The sequence below is a fragment of the Vigna angularis genome, chromosome 7, assembly GCF_016808095.1.
Source record: "Vigna angularis cultivar LongXiaoDou No.4 chromosome 7, ASM1680809v1, whole genome shotgun sequence".
NCBI classification, from domain to species: domain Eukaryota; kingdom Viridiplantae; phylum Streptophyta; class Magnoliopsida; order Fabales; family Fabaceae; genus Vigna; species Vigna angularis.
The window spans coordinates 7,097,700-7,121,193 of NC_068976.1; the positions used below are offsets into that span (position 1 = coordinate 7,097,700).

The 23,494-nt window shown below is 32.1% G+C and overlaps 1 protein-coding gene across 2 annotated transcripts; it reads right to left on the minus strand.

The window, feature by feature from the left end:
* Positions 1-5,199: 5,199 nt before the first annotated feature.
* Positions 5,200-16,992, minus strand: LOC108320996 (mitogen-activated protein kinase kinase kinase 1). 2 transcript variants are annotated; one of them, XM_017552611.2, is made up of 9 exons: positions 15,748-16,992; positions 14,117-14,201; positions 13,615-13,677; positions 12,740-12,897; positions 11,909-11,981; positions 11,736-11,795; positions 9,298-9,408; positions 8,740-8,982; positions 5,200-5,671 (listed from the first exon to the last, which is right to left on the minus strand). In XM_017552611.2, exons 1-8 carry the CDS (start codon positions 16,722-16,724, stop codon positions 8,773-8,775), a joined length of 1,737 nt encoding a protein of 578 aa, XP_017408100.1. In that variant the 5' UTR covers positions 16,725-16,992; the 3' UTR covers positions 5,200-5,671; positions 8,740-8,772. The 2 variants fall into 2 exon arrangements, with proteins under 2 accessions (XP_017408100.1, XP_017408099.1); XM_017552610.2 differs by having other exon boundaries at positions 5,200-5,675; positions 15,748-16,864.
* Positions 16,993-23,494: the final 6,502 nt, after the last annotated feature.

Genomic DNA, 23,494 nt, shown 5'->3' on the forward strand with positions numbered 1-23,494 from the left:
TTAACAAAATATATGTAAATGACTTTTATAATTCATTAAACTAATAAATAAACTTCTTCAATAAAACTTACCTTGATTCTTCTTGTAAACCACTTGAAAGAGTATAAAACCTTGAAGAAAAAACTATACCTACCGGTCCTCTCTCCCACCAACAAAAGCAAGAAACAAAATAAAAAGGAATATATTCAAGTTTCGACAAATAAAAAGGAAAAAAGAAGCTTAATAATTAAATCAAACAAAATTTCAACCAAAAACATCAAAATAAAACTTTTTATTGGCTCAAAAATCATCAAGCCACCTTAGAACACATTTTATCCATTTTATCTGTGTATCTTATGTTATGATAAAGTTTATTATCTTCTCCATCAAATACACAACTCTTATTTATTAAAACAAGATCATTTAAGTAACATTGTTTTGCGGTTTAACATAAACATCTAAACGAAATAGTGTTTAATCGTCTAAAATAAATAACTAGAAACCCTGAATATTACTTTTTAAGTGCCTAAACGATACAAGAGCACCAAATGATATTAAAACGTCTAACGTATGTTTTATAAGTGCTAAATGCTATAAAGACGGTAAAAGAATGTTTAATCACGATAGCATCTAATAAAAAGTTATATCATCTAAGATACATATAACTAGTGCTAAATGCTATATATCTTAAATGCTTAAAGTTACTCAAAAAAGACAACGTTAAATGATAGTATTTGTATCATACCTAAACGCTTAGGATTGTCTAACGCTTTAATGCATGTACGTTCTAATAATCTTTTGTCTATTGTGTTGTGCTTTCTTTTTCTGTGGAGATTATCAACTTTATTCAAAAGTCTGTTCAGAATCAGAACAACGTTAGAAGATAAGAGGATATTCAAGGAAGGTCTCATACATGCTTTCTGCCTACTCTTTTCTTACACTTAACATAGTTGCTCTGCCAAGATACAACATACCTTTTAACTCTACCTTAGAGGCTACACGTATAGAAGAAAGTCAAAAGTTTTAAGTAACAGATCTTTTTGAAAACGTCTATATAAAGAAGTTTCATGAAAAGAAGAAGGAGAAAGTTATCAAGATTATTGTTACACACTCATTACTTATCTTTAAGCCTTTTCTTTTAAGACTTATCTTTGAAAAACTCTTTTACAAGTTTTCAGAACTTGATTACATATCCTCTCTACGAGAATAATCTTCTGTTTTGTAATCTTTCAAAAACACTTTGTTGATTTTAGATTCAGAAGTGAATTCAAACACTTGTAAGTTTAACTTCGTGGAGTTAAACGTTCTAGTCAGTTGGACCAATGTTAAAATCAGGAATGGTGAAACTTGTCTAACTAGTTGGTTAGTTTGTAAACTAGGAGTGGTTAAACTCGTGTTTAGTGGAACCCCTTAAATGGTTTTAAGGGAGAACTCGACATAGTTCAGTTTGGAATAAACCAGTATAAAAACAAAGCATGTTTTACTTTTTTTGTTTTTAAAAGTTATCCATTCAACGTTTTTTATAAACATAAGTATTTAACTATTATTGTAGATCGTCTAACCCTTGCAAAGTAATATTAAATACTATTTGCAAAAAGTTTTAAAACACTATTTAAATCCCGTTTTTTAGTGTTTTCCTGTGTTTCATTATTTATTTCAATAATGGTGTAAAATAATGGTGGGAGAAATAATGTTGAAAAACTCTTCTACAAGTTTTCAGAAGTTCATTCTATTGATTACATATCTCTCTATGAGAATAATCTTCTATTTTGTAATCTTTCAAAAACACTTTATTGTTTTTATTCATAAATGAATTCAAACACTTGTAAGTTTAACTCAGTGGAGTTAAGCATTATAGTTAGTTGGACTAATGTTGAAACTAGGAGCGGTGAAACTTGTCTAACCAATTGGTTAATTTGTAAACTAGGAGTGGTTAAACTCGTGTTTAGTGGAACCCTTTAAATGATTTTAAGGAAGAATTTAACATAACTCAGTTTGGAGTGAATCAGTATAAAAACAAAGTGTGTTTTACTTCTTTTTTTTGTTTTTAAAAGTTATTCATTCAACACTTTTTATAAACTTAATTACCGTCTAATCCTTAAAAAATATTAATAAAAGTTAAAAGTTTTAAAACACTAATTAAACCCTTACTATTTATTTCGTACAATAGTATTTTTTTTGCACAAAGACAACTAATAAATTATCTCTTCGCAAATAAAATAAAAAACTAATAATCAAAGAGCATATTACTTAAGCAATTAAGACACCATATATCAAGACAAACCTATAGACTTAGTAAGCATTTATTTGAGCTTTTTCTTCCTACACCCAGATAGTTTCTTTCTACATTTTCATGAAGTATGATCAGTGTCAAAAATATTCCTCCATATAATTTTGTTAAAAAGACTTCAAATTGAGTCACCGAAAATTTTCTAGATAGCATAATTCTGAAGTTAAAAATTTGGATGGTGAGTTTCAAATTGTACAAACCATAATTTATTAATATTCAATGTTAGAGAGTTACTCCCTTCACCATCCCAACTGCTCCCTACACCTCCCCATAATTTTTTTATTTCAAAAATATTCTAAGTTAAATTTTTTTAACTTTTACCATTTAACTTTATTTACCTTTTTTAAAACCCTAATTCTGCAGTCTCAGTCCCTCACTTTTCTCTTTCTCTAATCACACACAAACCACATCCCCTTACTTTCTTTCTTCCTTTCTTCTTCTCTTCTCTACACACAAAGAGCCCCCACCCCGTCACTTTCACTCTTTCTCTCTTCTACACAGAGCCTCCACCCCTCCTTTTTTTCTCTTCGTTTATTCTTCCCTTGCATATTTTTGTGGTTAAAGCTTCCTTCTTTTTGTTCTTTTTGTATATGTGCTCTGTAAATGGATGTCTGTGGAGTGGTGCGTAAGAGGAAAAAGAAGAGAAACGTGAAGGCTTGAACGGATGTGGGAAACTCGTTCAGCCTTCAACAGATCTTGAGATCTGTCCGCGGATGTCGAGATCCGTTGAAGGCTGAACTGATTTCTTACATCCGTTCAAGCCTTCGGATCTCAAGATCCGTTGAAGGCTGAACGGATTTCCCACATCCTTCAACTCTATTATTTTCTTTTGTTTTTAGTTTACTAATTTTTTTTGTGGATTTTAATTTCTGAACATTGTAAATGTTTACTTGTGTGGATTTTACATAATTTAATAATTTTTGTAATATTTTTTATGTATAAAAAATTGTTAAAAAATAAAACAAATTTTTAAAAGAGAAAAGTAAGGGGATGGAGCTATAGAATTAGGGTTTCAAAAAAGTGAGAGGGTGGGAGATCCTTTATTCAATGGATCTTGATTTAAGTCAATCCTCATGAGAAAAAAAGCTTTTAATTACAGGATAAAATGGGAATAGAGAGGTGCAGGGAGTAACCTGTGGTGGTGGAGGGAGTAATCCTCTCAATGTTATTCAACATTTTTTAATTATGTAATCCAAAATGTGTGGAATTCAGATCGTATATTTTCAAACTATTGAATGTATAATGTATTTCGTAGATCTAAATTTACTTTACAAATTTTATCATGGTACATCTAAATTAGATTTCTATATTATATAATACGGAATATTCATTTAATAGTGTTTCTTTTCATTATACAATCCAAAATTTAACTATTATTATAGTTATGAATTGTATAAACCAAATTGTAGTTTTTGATGTTCTAAATCGTACTGCGTAAAACTATAATAATTTTTTATTTTGAATTTTGCAATTCAAAAGTTATTTTGAAAACTATAATTGTTGCAAAAGGCAAAGTAATAATTATGAAATATATGGGGGTGTAAGAACAAGTCATGGGAGTGTAGAAAGAAATATTCCATTTATTGATCTGTAATTATAAAAACCCAATTGATCACTTTGTGCTGCAAAATAAAAATTTCTTATATAGTCGTACTTAACACCTAATAATATAAAAAAAATTAATACGTGACTACTAGGGATGACAATTTTACCCGCGAACACGGGTATCCGTGGGTAAAATCTACGACGGGTAGTAACTATCCGCGAATATTTACTACCCGTGGGTAACGGGTAGTGGGTATTTTAATACCCGCTTCTAAACGGGTTGGGTACGGGTAGTATACTACCCGCCCCGCGGGTATCCGCTACCCGTGAAAAATTAAAAAAAAATTAATTTATATATTTTTTAATTAAATTAATTAAAAATAAAATAAAATTATATTTTATTAGGTTAAATTTAATTAAAATTAAATTTTAATTTATATTATATTATATATATTTTTTGTAATTTTATTTAAATTTTATTTTAAATATGTATTAAATATTTCTTTTTTATTTTTTGCGGATATCCGCGGGTATCCGCGAATATTTTTTAAACGGATACCCGGCGCGTAACGAATCAGATAACGAGTACAATTTTATATGGCGGATCAGATTGCGGATAGGCACTACCCATACTCGACCCGTTGCCATCCCTAGTCACTACCCATATATAAATAGAAAAAGTCAGAAACCATACTCCACCTTGAATAAAGATCTATATATATATATATATAAATATATATATATATATATATATATATATATATATATATATATATATATATATACCTATTTCAACTCAGGTTAAAATTTATCTAAATACAAGCCAAATTTAAATTTTCTTATTTAAATAATAAAATAAAATCATATCTTAAATATCCATCACAAAAAAACGTTTTTAAAGATAAAAGTCAAACAACTACAATACACTTATATTCTATGTCTATACTACTAACTACAATTAAAATTATTTTCGAAGACAACATATATATTTAAATAATAATTTCCATTTTTTATTAAAATCCTTTATTATGAAAATACACCGGCTATTAAAATATTACAATAATAAATTAAAAATAATCTTCCAAATAAGATTTAACAAATAAAAAAAATTGCCCGTGCTTATGCACGATCTCATACTAGTTTAAACATAAAAAGCTTTAAAACAAACAATATATTACGAGAAAAAGTAGATATTCAATATAGAATGGGTTCGATTAAAGATAAATTGTTCTAGAGAATAATAAACATGTCCATCCACTACCCAATTTATGCCACCAATAATAGAAAAAAAAATACAACCCGTTTTAAATATCTCTTGTATAAAAATTAAATGCAAAACAATGTTAAACATAAAAGGATAAAAGAAACAGATGAAAATGAGATAATTTTGGGAACAAAATAAGGATGTATACAACTAATTGCTTACCAATAAAGGTGATATATACAAAACAGCATGGTATCCAATCCTTACAAGTAGTGCTCCCGGTGGTTTAGCCTACGAATTGTTTCATTAGCTAACTAAACAAAAGGGTTAGACTCAGACAACCTTTTACAGCTTGACGTTGATATTTTAGACTTATACAACAGACAAATCATCACAGTAATTAATAACACGTGGACCATAATTCTTAAATATGGTATTCTTCAAGCCGTAGGTTAAATTATCTCTCTGGAGTGCCATATCAATTGCTAGATCCAATGCAGTGCTTTAAAAATTGAGTAAACATACAAGCAGCAAACTGTGAATTCTGAAGGCATAATACAACGAACTATTGCTACAACAATGCACCCCGGACCAACTCTAGCAACTTGAAGACTGAACATTTGAAGATATCTTATATCCAATGAGCGACAGATCTGTCTTAAAAGGAAAAAAAAATCAAATAAGGCAGAGAAGAAAAATCAAACCATGCTAAAATGAAAATTTACATGAAACCGGTAAGAAAGGTTTTGCTCCTCTTCCCTTTCCTCTTATTTCACAAATCAAATATTTGCATGAGAATCTACCAATAAAGTTATAAAGATAAAAATAAACAATGACATTTCCCAGATGATAATAGGAAAGAAGGAATAATCCAGTTATATAACCTAAAATATACTGACAACTAAATGATGACCAGAAGTGTCATCATCTTACTTTAGGGAATAAAAATATAAACTAATAATGTTATAAATATTATTTTTAATATCATAAGAGCATAATATAAAATCTTAAGCCCCTTAATTTTCTTTCTTTTGGGCCTCTTTTCGCCCATCCTATCATCATCCAACCATTCACATTGGGCCTTGTCCTCAAGGTCCTTGAAAATTACATTAAGTTGCCCGTGGGAATAGGTGATCGTGTGAAGATTTGTGTCCAACAATTGTGATTGGGAAAATGTAGTGTTATGTGTCCTGGGACAATTTTGGTTAAGCACACATATTAAGCCTTTGGCTAAGGAAGGAGATTGAAGGGTGAGTTCATTATGCTAGAGACATAAGTTGATTACATTAAATAGCAATATGAAATGATTTGGTAAGGAAATATCTTATTATTGTATTTCTTCATTACAAATAAGAATATCCATGTGTACCCAACACAAAATTCATCATATTCCTTCAGGGTTTCTATCAAAATGGTATCCAAACAGTACCATTCTCCATGACCTGTTTTGTCACTAGAGCTTTAAAAATGGTATTAAGAGCTTAACGAGAAGGGAACTCAAATCCGTACTTTCACTGAGTGCCCCCTACGCGCAGGAGTAAATATTTTAAAAACCGTTTATGTTTTTTGCTTTATGTTTTTTCCTGGTTGTCACTGTTCCCACAAGATACATTGTATCACAGTTAACTGTTGGCATTGCTATTCACTGCAAACAACTTTTGGATTTGCTCCTTCTGGACGTAACTGTTTACCATTGACATTATTCCGGTGGATACTATTTACCACAGACATCTTCCGACAAGTAATTCTTACTGCCCGACATTTTTCTAGCAAGTACTGTTTACCACCAGCTTTTTTCCAACAGTTTCTATTTACCATCGACTTATTCCCGCAAGTACAGTTTACCACCAATGAACGTTACCGATTTTTTCCAGCAAGTTTCTTTATCATCAAGGTTTCTCCAGTCCACATGACCATTCACTGCCAACATTTTCCTGACATGTTTCTTTCTGGTTTTTGACCAGTTTTTTTCCAGACAGCAATTGCCATCTCTACATTGCCTTGTACGATGACCATTTTTTACTTTCCAACAACCGTTGTTCCTCTGAACATTTTTTCTTTCTGATAATTACTGTGTCCTCTGAACACTTTTGCTTTCTGAAAGCCACCATGTTCTCTGGGTTGCTTTCTAACAGCCACCGCATCCTCTAATCATTTTTGCTGTTCAACAGCGACCGCAACCACTAATCATTTTTTCCATCCAACAACTACCGCATCCTCTTATCATTTTTGCCTTCCAACAGTTGTCAAGTCAACTACCCATATTTGCTCTTTGACAGTCATCATATCCTTTGACCATTCTTAACGAGCTTGACCCATTATGTTCCAACTTGAAGGGAAATATTAAAAATATGATTTGAAAGGACGAAGCATATAATATGACTTTGACAGAGAAAGTTTATGTCCCGAAAATATCTAAGCTATGTCATTATTTACTGTGAACTTTGGCAACCAACTGCCAGCTGACATCTTTACTAGTCTCCAAAAGGGTGTTGTGTGGATGATATTTGTAACAAGTTTGTATCATACATATGTTCCACAGCTTGAGAGGTAAGAGATATGAATTGATAGGGAAATACTTTGCCAAATATTACTCATTATTAGATATTGGAGGTGGATCTCTGATAAAATCTCCCTGTGTTCACTGCTTCCATGGGTGTCTCCATGACTTGTTCGGGTTTTACTGAAATCTTTGGTACCATCAACTTTGTTTCTATTAGAGCTTTTCCATCAAACTCTCTTTTTCTGTGAGATTTATCTACGCCAGGGTAAGGGTTGTAGAAGGTACTGCAAAATGGGTATTGTGGTAAGTGGTTGAAGCAGAAACTAATGGATAAACATTGAGAGCGGAAGAGAGGATTAAAGTATATGGGTTCGAAACTCGTTGTTCAGAATCCAAACCCATATGGGTACAAAGGGAAAGTCAGTTGTGACTGCCATGGCAACTGACGAAGTGCTTGGCGACTAGAAGATTGGGATTGAGTGGAGAACCACGGGGACTGACTTATATAACCTAAAATATACCAACAACTAAATGATCACCCAACAAGTGTCATCGTCTTACTTAAAGGAATAAAAATATAAACTAAATATTAAAAAGATTATTTTTAATATTCTAAGACCATTCTGAAATCTTTAAATTGCTTAATTTTCTTTCTTTTGGACCTCTATTGGTCCATCCTAGCAGAATGACACATTTAAACCCTACCTAACTTAACCGAAGGCTTGTTTGAATTATATATGCATCCAATCCGATTGAAAGTAACATTTTAAATCGTTTCCATTCCAAATTTGTCATCAGTTATGTTAGTATTGAAACTTATGGTCTGGTTGGAGGAGGTGCAAGAGTAAGAGTGAAAATACAAAGAATGAATTTAATCGAGATTCTTGGGTAGAAAAGAAATAGAGGGAAGAGAGAAAATAAAAGTGAGTGGGTCCCACCAGTTCTTATTCACTTTGCTTTTACCAATTTCGACTCTTCTCCCTATCTCTCATAATTTGTTCTCTATTTCTTTCAACCAAACACCTTTAGATTCACTTTATTTCTACCTATCTCCACGTATCACTATTTTCATTCACTCCATTCTCTCTTCTCTACTAAACAGAGCCTTAGTGAAAGGATAGACAGCCATGACCATGATTTTCAATATATACAAATCATGGCAAAATAAGATAAATATGGAAGAAAAATGAGATGTTTATGTTATGTAACAATATGTACCTTCATTATGTTTCATAGTTGGAGGTGACAATTTTAGCCCCTTCGAATATAAGGAGATGCAGAACCAGAGGTCTGGGAAAGTAGCGGCCTTTGGACAAAGGTATGGTTTAGGAGTTTAGCAGCACTGGGACGTTCATCTGGATTAACTTTGAGACACTGCAGGATAAAATCTTGTGCATCTCTTGAAAGGGAATCTGGCACAATAGGGGGCTCGCCTCTTCCAATTCTAAACAATGCCTGCATCTGTTGTCCAGAGAGATTCATCAAAAACTCAAGTCAAAACCAGCAGAAATGCAACGACACTCACACACATACATAGGGAATGTATTAATAAGAAAGTAATTTTTTATTTAAGACTGAGAAACACATTTAAGATATACAATCGTACTCGAATGGTCAAAATTAAATATTTTAAATTTACATGGTTGCTTAGCAAAATGACTTTTTAAAAGCACACATTACTATTTATTTTAATCTCCCATCATTTCTTCTCTACCAAACAAGCTCAATTAAAATCAATATACAGGAAATGGTGATGACGGAAGTAGTAATACATACACATTCTAAGTGAGAGTATGGAAATTGGCCAGTTAACATCTCTAACACAGTACATCCAAGACTCCATATATCAGCTGGAAGCCCGTAACCTTTTTGTTTACCTTTCACAACCTGCATGTTAGAACAATACAGCTTAATAACCTCTAACTATGCAAATAACAAATCAGATTATATATCCGAAAAGATGGACTTTTTGCTATTGAAAAGTTTCTTTTCTATCCATGTATTGGGCACTAAGGAAGCTGATGAAATTTGGATGGCTTTGATTTAAATTTCTTTCATCGTTTAAATATTTTTAGATAAATCAATTCAAGTTTCTTAAACTTCAAACTCTTAATTTGGATAGAACAATTTAATATATATTATATGCAAAAAAAATTAATATATCTTTAGAAACTAAAATTTTAATATTAAACTTTATGAAAAAAGTAATTAATGTTTAATAATTCAACAAAATATTATCATATCATAATATTTAATTATTCAAAATTAGAAAGAAGAGAGAAGATTGAGATAGGACACAGGAGAGTAAGAAAGAACAACGAGAGAGGAGAGAAACAAAGGATACAGAAGAGAATGAGGAAAGAGAAGAGACATAAAGTTAAAAAGAAGAGAGAACATGAAGAATTTCAAACTTTCTTTTTGTAGAATTTGAAATTCTACAATTTCAAGTAATCAAAATATTTTTTTAAATTTTTAGAATTTCAATTTCTTTTTAAATTTACTATCCAAATAACATTTTAAATTGACTAAAAACAATGAAGTATTCTCTTAGAATACCCCATCCAAACTCAAGGGCAAAGTTTCTTGTTTCAAATTCTTTTCATTCATGAAGCAGTAATGAATCCTTGAAAACAGGCTTAACTACCTACAATTGATTGAGTTAATTTTAATTACTTGTTAATTAGTCTTGTTTTCATTTTATTCTTTCATGTGTGCATAGTTCTTTAAATAGTTTATGCTGACACTGATTTCAATCCTAAAACTTAAGGGATTTCTCCATATATATTTGAACAATTCACTCAAGTAAATTATATCCAAGTTTCACACACAACTTATATGCACCAATTTATTATATTGATCAAGATTTATGGTGTAAATGGAAAAGAGAAAAGGTGTTCAGTTTCAGTGCTAATAATTTATAGGCTGGCCTATAAGTAACAAGACTACAATCTCCACCCATCAATTTCTGCTTTGCCACTACGTCAAGAACATTGTATGATAATAGAAACCAAGGATCAGAAACATGTAACTTGTATTCATGAAAAATAGAGAAATAAGAGAGAATTACTACAAGTAACAAGACTATAATCTCCATTCACAGACCAAATGCTAAAGAAAACGAACTCTCTGTCCAAACCTAAGCCAAAAGATAAAAACAATGAGAATGCCAAGAGGTACTCTCTTGCCATGCTTCTTAACAACTCCAACCCTTTTCTAATCAAGCAGAAAAAGAAAAAAAAAATAACTTAACAAAATAAGTCATACAGTCCCTTCCTACTTAATTTACCATCATATTTGTTCTAGAGCACACTTTTTAAATCTTAGGCCCACTCCCCAGATTCACAATTTGGGACTTATCCTTGTTATCTGCTATAAATGAAGCCCTGTCCTTGAGGCTGTAGTTATGGAAATTGGCCAGTCAGGCCAATAAACCATGGATAGAATGTGTACCTCCTATTATTGAACAAAGAGATATATGAGAGAACTGTAGAAAGACTATATAGCTTCCCCTTATAGAGCAAGTGTTCTAGAGAGAAGAAACCCTCCGCCCAAAACCTATCCTAAAAGAAAAAACAAGAATACCACGAGTTGTCCTCTCCTTTCACACCTCCCCTCCATAACCACAACCCTTTTCCGTAATAACAATCATGCAGAGAAAGGAAAACCTAAAACAAAAAGTCATGTGCTCACTTCCTGATTCATTTATTTATTTCCCCACACTGCATACCTCCAAACTTTTGATTCATTTCTCTGATCATCAGGTTGGGTCCCATTATTATATTACAATTTGATATTCATGCAACACTCAATAGTTTCATCGTTTCACCTTTTCAAATAACTCTATTAAAACGTAGAGCATAAAACAATATTTCATAATTAATTTTGTATGGTAGGATTTCCAGATGAACAAATAATAACCTTCTATCCTGAGCAGGACAGTTAATAACTTCACAAAATGAGCAAGCAAGCATTTAGACCAGTAAGATTTTAAATCCATACTGCTTTTGGTAGATGCGTGACATCACTTTCATTTAATAGGTGTCAGGTCCATGGCTGAAAAAAAGTATAAACTCAATCTAGAACCATGGATCCAGCAACAAACTTACATTTTAACTGTTACTTACTAACAACCATGTCTACACTCCATTCATACAAATGATGGCCCATACCCATTTTTCAATAACTTTAATTAGAAGAGAATATTGAAGGCAAACCTCTGGGGCCATCCAGAATGCTGTTCCCTTGCATGATTTAACATCATTCAATTTGATTGCCTGAAAAACAATAAGAATAACACAATATTAGAAAATGGAAAGACAAACAACAGAAGATTGTTCAGAAATGGAAGCTCGACAGGAACAAAACAAAGTCATGAACTGAGAGCCACCTTCGCCAATCCAAAATCTGAAAGCTTAACAGATCCATTCGCATCCACCAATATATTTGCACATTTAATATCCCTATAATCAATGGAAATAATTAGGTAATATATACAAAGATTTTTCATGACATTACATTAATGAAACAGAAATACAGAAAACAGTTACAGAAAATATGAGCATACTGCACAACCCCAGAAAAGAAAACACTGATGGTTAAATTTCCAATACCAAACCCACATGTGACATGTACACTTTGTTTAGTGAATCATTCAACCTCTCGATCTTAACCTTGTGCAATATCGATTTTACATCTTGAGAAAAATTACATCCAGCAATTCTGATATAATATATAAACATCCATCCTTAAAAGCTACTCCACAACAGAAATATCAGGATACATAATGGAACTAAATGGTGTTAATTTGAGACAAGAAAAGAATAGCCATGACAATAGTTGGGTGAGAAATAATTTTCTTAATTGTATACTTTTCTTCCACTCCTCTCTAGTCTATTCAATTACCCAATATATGGATCCATTAAAGTACTAACAGGGAAATGATCGTCTAGATTGAAATTTCTGCACGACCTTATCACAAGAAAAACATGTAATAACAAGAGATCTATGGCCAAAACGAGAGTCTAAAAAACAAGAAAAGAAACACAAATACAACAAAAGTCCCTTTAATATTTATATAGAAATTATAAGACAGCAAATGGAAGTTTCTCCTATGCAAGGTAAACAAGAGCCATAAACTTCATTCTTGTCTGAGACTATCAGAAAACCATAAGTTGTCTATATCAAAGAGGAAAGAAAACTAAATGAATAAATAGGTGACCTGTGAACGATGTTTCGATCATGGAGATACTTTAAACCATGCAAAATCTGCCTTGTATAAGCAGATACTTGAGAATCTCGAAGAGTATATGTCTGGTAGAGATTTCTAAGGGATCCTTTAGTTACAAGCTCAATAAAGATATACAGATTTGACGCATCCTGCAATAGACAACATAGTTGAAATTACAAAATACAGATTTCACTAGGCATCATATAGAATCAAATATAATTAATTTTCACCAATAATCAGGAATCAATCAATCAATCATCCTAGTTTCCTAGAAATCTGTAACAGCTAATTATATTCTAACACATCAGTTACATTACAGCATGAAATTACACGCCTTCAAAACAGATATAGATATATAAGAGCTAAAAGTGTTCATAGCTGACAAAATCTGAATACAGTCAAAGTATTGTAGCATAACTAACGAAAATAATTGATGGAATCCCACAGTATCCAAAGTTTTGGCATGCAACAAATAACCTAATGCAAGTTCTCAGTTATTGTCACTTTGTATTGCACAAAGGCCCACAACACCCTGGTAGTTGAACCAAATGCAAGAAAAGTGATCTCCATTGAATTATATTATATATTATATTATCAGAAATTTTATTGCCTACAGTGACATCATTTAAATTTAAAATTTCGTGCAAATACTCTCATTTTTCATTCAGGGGGGTAGAAACTGTCATGTATATATTCTATTCCTGACTCAAGATACAATTTCTCCATTAAACTGAAAACAACCAGTACAGTGTATCTGATCTGTTAAACATTTAATACAATTGATGGAAACTATCAGCATAGATTCATCAATGATTCTTGACAAGAAAGTATCAAACTAAACACAAAGGAAAGGTTAAGAAAAGTACCATTTCAGTGCCAAAGTATTGAACTATATTCTCGTGTTCAAATTGACTCAAAAGTGCAATTTCCTGAGAGGAACAGATAAGTAAATTGAGAAAGAAATCTAGAAGAAAAATATTGACATGAGGTTAATAAACTGATAAAGTTAATCAACTCTCAAAAATATATTGTACGGCATTGCAAAAGATAGCACTATATTTGGGTAAGAGAACCTTTTTCATTTCAGCAAAGGATTTTCATTAATGGAAAATGATTGAGGTCATTTATTTGATTCAACAAAATGTTATGTTTTCATTTTCTTTCCTATTGTCAAAATTTGTACAGGAAACAATGTAAACAGATAACAATTAAATGTTGCTTCCACTTTCATATCCCAACTTTTGGAAAGAATAAACAAAAATGAAAACAAGGTGTTACTTTGTAATTAAAAGTGAAAGCACTAAACAAAAATAAGAAACATTTTTCACAAACCAAAGCAATAGAGAGAAGAGAGAAATCCCATCTCACCTGTTCCAGTTGATATACACTTTGCCTTCCCTGATTCCCCTGATCAAGTAGTGAAACTTGTTTTACAGCAAAAAAGAATCCATCTCTGCAGTGGAAATCAGAACATATAAACAAAATAGCAAAAGGAATGCACGGGCAGTTAGCACTTAAGTAACTTGTAAAAGAGACCATAATGGGATCAAATATCAAACCCTGTGAACTTCAATTAATTTAGAGTTTTGCAATAGGGGCTTTGCAGGGAAACCAACCCATATAATGAAGCACTTTGAACACAAGATATACAGAAGATAGTAGATGATAACTTAACTAAGTGGTCTAATAAACTTACTTTGACCATTCTATGACAAAAAACAAATACTCATATAATGCTTATGGGTATTTCCCAATCCGGAAGAGCAACAGAACAAATATATTTTAGCATCAAAGAGTTATGACAGTTTTGGAAAGCCCCAACTGGGGCTCCATATTAGAGGAAAATTTAAACCATAAAAGCAACAAACATAAAATAATATAATCTAGAATATTTGGCAAAGAAAAAAGTTAAATCAATACTAACTATGTTTTCCATTGCTTAAAAATCAACAGCCCAAGGAGTAATGGCACGAGCCAACACATGCAAAAAAGGGATGCACTAATAATAGTCTTTTTCAATAGATCGTTAACCAAAAGTACAAGACAGTTTAAAAGTTCTGTTATATATGTTCAGATATCATCCTGATTCTATTTGCATGTTTCCTTATTTCCTTAATTTATTTAGTTTCCTTAGATAGCTTGGTCATAATTCCTGAATATTTATGTGTAGAAATAACTAAGGAAAACACAAGAAATCATCTTTCCTTTCATCTCAATAGATCCGATCACTTCTTCACTGTCAAAAAATTACTGTTTTGAAAAGAAAGGAAATGATTGATCATATTATTTAAGGAGCAAGACATTTTCCCAACAACCACGGCTATGCTTCAGTCCACAAACTGAAAACAATGATAAATATTGGCCAAAAGAATTCAAGGTTCATCCCATTTCCTAATCTGCCCATCATAACAAATAGTTACTATTTATGTTGACAACAAAAACTGGAAACAATAACTGATCCTCCTCAATTAGACAAATAAAAATTTGTTAGGAGTGGCATCAATTGTTCAAGGTGAAATTAGGTGAGCCAAGTCACAATAGGACCGTGATGTTTGGGCTGATATTAAGTAGAAAGAGTTATCCTGACTATCAGTTATAGCGTACTGGTAAGCACTCTCCAACAAAATTGACATTCACATACTGTCATATGCTTTTCCAACATATTCTCATATCCAAACCTTCTACAACTAACCTGCCAATCTCCTAATTCTAACACTAATATTCCATAACATAGTATCCTACAAAGATTTGAGTAGAACGAGAGGAATAAAATAGATGAACCGAATCCCTGAAACTGTTCTCACTGGCCCTACTATAATTGTTTCTCTTTCTCTTAACACAACATTGTAATGTTACTTACTACCACCACACCATCTGGATCCCTATTCTCTAACTCCAACACCACAGTAAACAATGAAATAAACAATAAGGCTTATCTTTCGTTTCTAACAATAACTTTGAGCGAGTATAAGCGAAGTGATGGTCTCGAAAGCACTTACTCAGAAATCCCTTCATAGACATAGCCAAACGAACCACGCCCCAAAAGCTCACCCTTCTGCCAGTTACCCGGGGTAATCACACGCTTGATTCTCCCATTAGGAGATATATTACTAGAATTAGGACCCGTGGTAGTGCTAGAAGAATCATCTTCGTTCGAAGTAGAAAACCCAGAAAACTCATCCACAATATCCGCAATCCTCGCCGCGTTTTCCTCCTCTTCTCTCTCCACCCTCACTCCACCAACTTCCCCTTCTTCCTCATCCTCCTCTTCCTTTTCTTCTCCGTCCTCATCTTCATCAGAAGCACTCAACTCCACGTAAGTCTCCTTCCCTCCCTCCCCTTTCGGCGCAAAATCCCGCAACAAATCCCATGTCGAACACGTCTCGTCCACCACCGAAACCCTAATCCCTGGCGGCGGCTTCAGCATCGGAGGCCGAAAACCCTTAATTCCTCCGCCGCCAGCGGTGCAGCAACCACTGCTCTCAGCAGGAACAACACACTCATCCAAAACCCTAGCCTCATACTCGCTCTCAACCGCTTCAATTTCCTCCTTCTCCTTCGCCTCCTCGTCCAACGCCTTCCCGTCGTGGTTCCGGAGCAACGGGATGTCGGAGGAGGAGCGGAGCTTCATGGCCTCCCAGGCGGCGGTCGGAATGGAGAAGTCCTCCGGGCCGGAGAGGCCGAGGCTTTGGCAAATCCGGTCGAACTCGCCCTCCACGCCATCGATTCGGAAGCTCCGGTGGCCGTAGAAGTCCATTGAACGCGTATATAACGAAGACGACGAGGAAGACGACGTGGAGACGGATGCGGAGTCACCTCGCAAAGAAGACGACGATCCGGCGTCGTATTCGAAGTGCTTGGCGGCGTTGCGGCGCTCGAGCTTGGGCTGCTGCTTCTTGCCTCGCGTCTTGCTCTTCTTGGGGTCCATGTTTGGAGGCTTCTTTCTATTGCCGAATAGTCGAGGTAGGTGATTCATGGCTCGCCAAATCCATCTAAACCCTCGTCGGACCGGGGAAACGCAACGCTTAGAGTGTTCACCTTTTCCAGAGGTGCACAAAATAAAATGAGTAGTTATGTGAAAGGGGCAGAAAGAAAGGTAGCGTACGATAAGAGCTGGTAAACGCCCAAGTAAAAAGGGACAGAAAACGCGGTGCCACGTGGATCACCTACACGTGACTCGGATTCTCCAACTCGACTAGCTTTTCCACTTTCTTCTGTGCTAACATTGTACCTCGCTTCGTCCGGCCTCACTTTGTAAATTCATCATCATCATTAATTGCTGGATGTAAAATGAAATAAATAAAAAATCTTTACTTCTATTTTCTTTAAATACATAATTATTATTATTCTTCTGTAAGAGCATTGACATGTACAATAGCTATTTACAGGCAGGACTGGAAAGGGAAGAAAAAGAGAATTAAAAGAGTGAAATTAATGAATATAAGAAAATAAGTAAAATGAGTGGAAGGATAATAGATTATGTGATTGATACGCAGTGAAAAAAATTAAATATTTAATTTAATTATTTATTACAGTATTCTTAAATTTATTTTGTTAAATTTATTTTTAAATAATTATATTATATATATAATATATATAATAAGTTGAAGAAAAAGGTTATAAAGTTTTTATAAAAGTAATATCACAACTTAATTTTCAAATTTTATTTTACTCAATAAAATTGAATATATATAATTTTGAATTATAGAATTGTGAATTTAGGTACATGATTTTTTTATAAAAAATTGATAAATATTGGCTCGGCATAATAAATTAAAGTTATGTGCATAATTTGTTATGTTAAGACACATAATTGATTATGTATAAGGTCCTGATCAATTATGTGTTCTATCATAAAACATTAAGCATGCAACCATAATTTGTTATGTTTGGCAATAAACACTCATATATAGAAAAAACAAATGTATATAAAGACAAAATAAATCACATTCATAAATGTTATTTTATATGCATATTTAGAAGGTAAATTTTTAATTATATTTCTACCTCTATTTTCTACTCATGAGTGAGGGGCCAAAATTATCACCTTCTTTTCCTTTCAATCCACCTATTTTTAATGCTAGTAGAGGGATACAAATAGTGATGGCAAAAAAATGTGTATATGTAGATATTCACTGGAAAATAAATTGTTTGTCTAAAAAATAGAAAAGAAAAATGTGTCTAAAAAGTAAGTTATTAGCTTCTATAACAATCAATTAACTTTGTTTTAAGTTATTTTTTCAAATAAATGAAAAGCCAAAATAATTTATTAACATATGCAATTACCAATTTAATCATAGAGCATTTTAGTTGATTTCAAATTTTACTAAGTATAATTTATTACTAACTTAAGATAATCAGTTTGTGTGAAACAATTTTTAATTAGCACCTTCATAGGTTAATAAATAAATAAAAAATTATTCACTCTTTTCGAGTATACTTTCAAAAACAATATTACAATGTTGATTTGATGTCTTTTTTACTTGTTTTCAGTTGTCAAAGAGTGCTTTCAAGGTTGTTGTTGAGAAATTTTTTTAAAAGGTTATGTAGAGTTATTGAATTATTCTTATGCTATTTTTACTGTGTCTTTTTCTGTAACATCTTTCTTTTTTCAATTTTGCTTGAGTGTTTTTAATTGGTCTCTTTCTTCAGTGTTGTTAAAATAAAAAAGAAAGAAGTATACAATGAATCCTAACGTGTATTGAGCATGTGGGATTGTGCATTTATAAATAGGACAATAACAAAAGGCGGACTTAAGTTAGTTACATTTAACATTATTACAAGTATATTCTATTATAGGTTCTTGTAAAAGCTTATTGTTTATTGTTTATTGTTTATTGATTATTTTGAGTTAACAAAACTTAGTTTTGATGTCTCTAAATATCATCTTGTTTTGAATAAAATGATAATTAATTTTAATGTGTTTAGTCATTTCAAGAAAGATGAGATTAAATCTAATATGAGTAGGAGTCTAATTATCACTATATGTTTCGTTTGAGTGACAACACCAAATTGTAATTATTTAAGTAATTGTTTTAGTCAAATAAGTTCATAAGTCGTTGAGGACATAATTTTATATTATGCTTATGCACTAGATCTTACCACAACATTTTATATTTTACTCTTCTAAGATATCAAGTAACTGATAATGCTAATTCTTACCATTATCTAAGCATCATTTTAGTAGCAAAATCAACTCTTCTTTAGCTTATTACTTGCTTAAATCCTCTCTTTTATTTAGTTTTAGTATTTATTTATATTTTGAGCTACATTACGTAAATAATACTCTAATCCCTTGTTTTTTGATCTATTTTGATGTTAGGAAGATCCTCCATTACATTGAAGAGCCTCGGTGATCCAGGAAGTCATTGATTTAACAGTCATTTTCGCTTAAGCGAGAATAATTTAGCTTAAGCGAGAATCACTATCTTCTCCAAGAAGAATTCTCACTTAAGCGAGAATAATTTAGCTTAAGCGAGAATTCGGGCAGTATATATACTCACGAGGCAGAAAGAAAAAAGGGTCTTTGGTTCTTTGGAGGTGCGATTTCACGTCTGGAGCTCATGGAGGGCGCGAGGAGCCTGTGGGAACATCTCCTCCTCTTCCTTTGGGTCTCCTTCTTCTTCCATCTTCCATGTTTGTAAGCTTTAGGGTTCTCCATGGAAATGGAGAACCAGATTCATCTTGTTAGGGTTAGATGTAGCCTATGAACTCTTGTGTAATGAATGATTGTTTCGTATTTATAAATGCCTTTTCTATCTATTACTAGTATTCTTGTTTCTGATCTTAAAGCTTGCATGTAATGGGGACGTTCATGACTTGATTTTGGGGTTTCATTGAGCCAGGGATGGGATATGAAATCTTGAACTGAAACAAGAGTCCTTGTGGGTCATTGAGCCAGGGATGGGATATGATTCACATGTTGTCTTAGATCCTAGTTCCTAATGCGGGTTTGCTTGTTAGATTGTCCAAGGGATTGGAGTTTGATAAGGAAAACCTAGGCTCTTTCACCTAAGGGATTAAGGCTAGAGTGTTTTAGTGGATTGACTTTAGTAAATTGATAGAGAGGAGATGAAATTGGTTATACACAAGAGTGCATTGGTGAAAACTAACCTTAACAATGTCATTTCATACCATTTCTAGTCTTTTCCATTTCCAAGTGCCTTCAATACCAAAGTCCAACCTTGTAATTACTTGTGAATTTATCTTTTTGCACATATTCTTAAATAATGAGTTGTTCTTGAGTCTAGATGAGTTGTTAATCGCAAAATTTTCTAGTATTACGAGTCTCTTGGGAAAACGATACCTGGTCTTACCACAGTTTATTACTTGAACGATTTGGTGCACTTGGCAAAGAGATTAACAGTAACCACCAATAGAAACACAAGATTTGGAAGTGGATCTTCTATCAAAAGGAGATCTTGTCCAATCAACATCTAAATAACAGACAACTTTAGTATGATTATTGTGATCATATAGCAAATCTTTTCTAGGAGATTCTTTAATGTACTTTAATAAATGAATGAGTGCATTCCGATTATTTGTACATGGAGAATTAAGAAATTGGCTCACCATATTGATTGTAAAAGAAATGTTAGAGCAAGTAACTGTAAGCTACTTCAACTTTTCAACTAATCTTCTATACTTTTCAAAATCTGAGAGTGGCTCACCCTAGTCAGATAAGAGTTTAGCATTAGGACTTATGGGTATGTCAATAGACTTTGAATTCATTAACTCAATTTCCTCTAAAATATTCAATGCATACTTCCTTTAAGAAGGAGAAATTTCATTATTGGATTGTGCTACCTCAATCCCCAAAAAATATCTAAGTTTACCAAAATCTTTAGTATGAAAACGGTGACAAAAGTGTCATTTCATCTATGAGATGTCATGGTGGTCAGTACCTACAAGAACAATGTCAAATAGATACACCCAACATTAGTGTGACAGTAAAAGACTAAATGATTTGTCTCACTACGAGTCATACGTGTTGGTGCAAGATGACTATAGAAGGAGATTAAATAGAGTTTGTAGACAATTTATATATTTTTATGCAAATATAGAACAAATAAATAATAATGTTAAAGATAGATAATATACAACAATTTATAATAGTTTAACTTTAACGCAAGAGTTACGTCAAGTCAAGTTTCTTAAGCATCAAGCTTAAGAAGTTTCACTAATCAAATATACCAATTTGATTACAAAAAGTACACAAAACGCTCTAACAAGTATCCACATCTCTAGATAACACGAGTACTAACCTCTCTAAATATCAGGATTATTAACCTTTCTAGGTTAGTTTAATCTCTCCAAATAACCTTTTTAATCTCTCCATGAGATCAAGAACTCTCAATGGAATATTAAGAAAATAATATCATTAAAAGAGAGTACAAATAAACTCGCAAGGGTAAACTTCACAATGTAAAGAATATTACAATGGCTTTTCTCATAGCCCTTTGTTAGATCAAACTATTGTAATGAACACGATATGCTCTTATCTTTTTTATCATTCCTTTCTCGTGAGTATCTTCATGTACTACTAGTTTTTCTCTTATTTTTTGTATATATTTTTCTATGAATTTCTTTTTGTGTTGTTGTGCATCTTGTATATTTCTTCATAACCTTATTACTCCTATTTATATGCATTTTGGGGTTATAATAGGTGAGGTTCTTTCTCTTCTAAATCTTCTTTAGTATCTTCTTCCATATTTTTCTTTTCTTACAAAGGAAATTTCAAATATAATATCTCACGCTTTGTGTTTCTTCCATCTTGATTTTCTCCTTCTTTCCTTTTCAATATTTTCTCATTAATCTTTAATATAATTTTCAGATCTTCTTCTTTGGATTCTTGTAAATCTTTAATCAATCAATTTTCTTTTAATTTTTATCTCATATCTAAGATGTACTTTATATATGAAGTATGGATGTAATCTTCTATTCAATATAAAATGTAATATGCAATATTTCAATTCAACATAATATTTGAGCATATACATTATTTCCATAAACATGACCATTTGAAATTTATAAATGTTAATTTTGATTTTAAAATATGATTTGCCTATTAAATATTTTCTTTTCATATTTAAATTATCCAAAAGGAATGTGATCATTGTTATAAAATATTAGAATAAGAATATTTAATAAAGAAGTTAAATCATAGTGTTGGACTCATCCTTGTAGTTATCCGATGTATCACCTACTCAGTTCGTTTTGAATGGTCTTATAAGGTTTAATCTTTTCATCATCTGATTGGCTTTTCTTCACTTTGTCTCGTCAATTTTGACTTTTGAATCGTTTTCTAAGTAGATTCTTCTAATAGGCTTTCTTATGCCAATGATGTCATTTTTTCGATTTTGACTTTTTTTACTCTTTTATTCAACTCATACTTGAGTAGATCGATGAGTCACTTTATCTCTATTTCATTTGATGAATGTTACTTTGATATTATATCATTTGATGATGTTTGATTTTATATCTTCTTATTAGTATTATTTAACTTGTATCATTTGTTTTGTGTTAAAGTAAATTTTGACAAAGCTATGTGTAACTTTGTGATAATATGTTAGATACAGTATGAATAAATTAAATACACTCTTAATTGAATATGCAATTAATGTAATCGATTTTGATTAAATGTTGGTCAAACACATTTAAAAATATGACCATTATAGTAGTTATGACTACCAAGAAATAAATTTTCAAACATAACAAACTTAATTGAATATACAAAGCATATAATCAATTAAGCTTCAACACTTAACAAAGTTTTGAAAACTTTTCTTTCCAAATACCCATCACAACAATTTGAAAATGATATATGCAAACACACGAGCTTTAATCGATTCAACAACTAATGTAATCGATTCAAACTAGTTGTTTTGTCACAATGCAAAACCATAAGTTGTCTGATGACCTTAGTTGATTACTATAACTCTGTAATCGATTGTCACTCAGATATGCTATTGTGCATGTGGTATTCATAACACAGAATCATACAGTATGCATACACAGATATAATCACATCATAAACACGATAGTATGCAGTCACATTAGTATGTTCAACATATGAATTTATCACACATTTTATGCAATTTCAAATCAACATATACATTAATATAACACATAGAAACTCCTTTTTGTTGTGACTTGACAACATTCAAGTGTTTTTATTATCAGTGTGTTGTCATCATCAAAAATCAACATAACAGGGATTTGGTTCAACTATCACATGTGCTCCCCCTATCAATAATAATCACAGAGAAAGACATGTTTAAGGGTTTAGAAAACACATCTCTTGTTACCACGAGAGATGAAACTCACTTCTCCTGAAGGCCACAAGGAATGAACACTGATGAATCAATATTTTATACTATTCACTTAGTTTTCCACACCGAATTGTGTTAGTGAATTGTGTTTAATTCTCAATTATTGTCTCATTTTCACTATTTGGGCTTAATTTGACTAATAATTCTTATTTTAATTAGTTTGAATTATTTGTGCCTAATTATTCCAATTATTATTTGTAGGACCACTTTGGAATTATTATTGGGACGTAAAGAGAGATGTCACATCATTTATTGTTTTGCACATCAACATTTCCTTTTAATTTCGTTTTTAGGTTAACTTTGGGCCATTTTTGGCCATCTTTTGTAGAAGCCCATTAGAAGGGCAAAATTATAATTTGGGGTTTATATACCCCAAAATCAGATTTCATTTTGGCTCCCTCCTCCCCCGTTTTCA

Bases quoted from the DNA above. Each gene is read 5' to 3' on its own strand.
- LOC108320996 (XM_017552611.2), bottom strand. From the start codon at position 16,724: ATGAATCACCTACCTCGACTATTCGGCAATAGAAAGAAGCCTCCAAAC. The intron at 14,202-15,747 runs GTAAGTGCTTTC...TTTCCACTGCAG, and splicing joins GTCTATGAAGGGATTTCTGA to AGATGGATTCTTTTTTGCTG. The intron at 9,409-11,735 runs GTTTGCCTTCAA...TCTAACATGCAG, and splicing joins CATTCTGGATGGCCCCAGAG to GTTGTGAAAGGTAAACAAAA.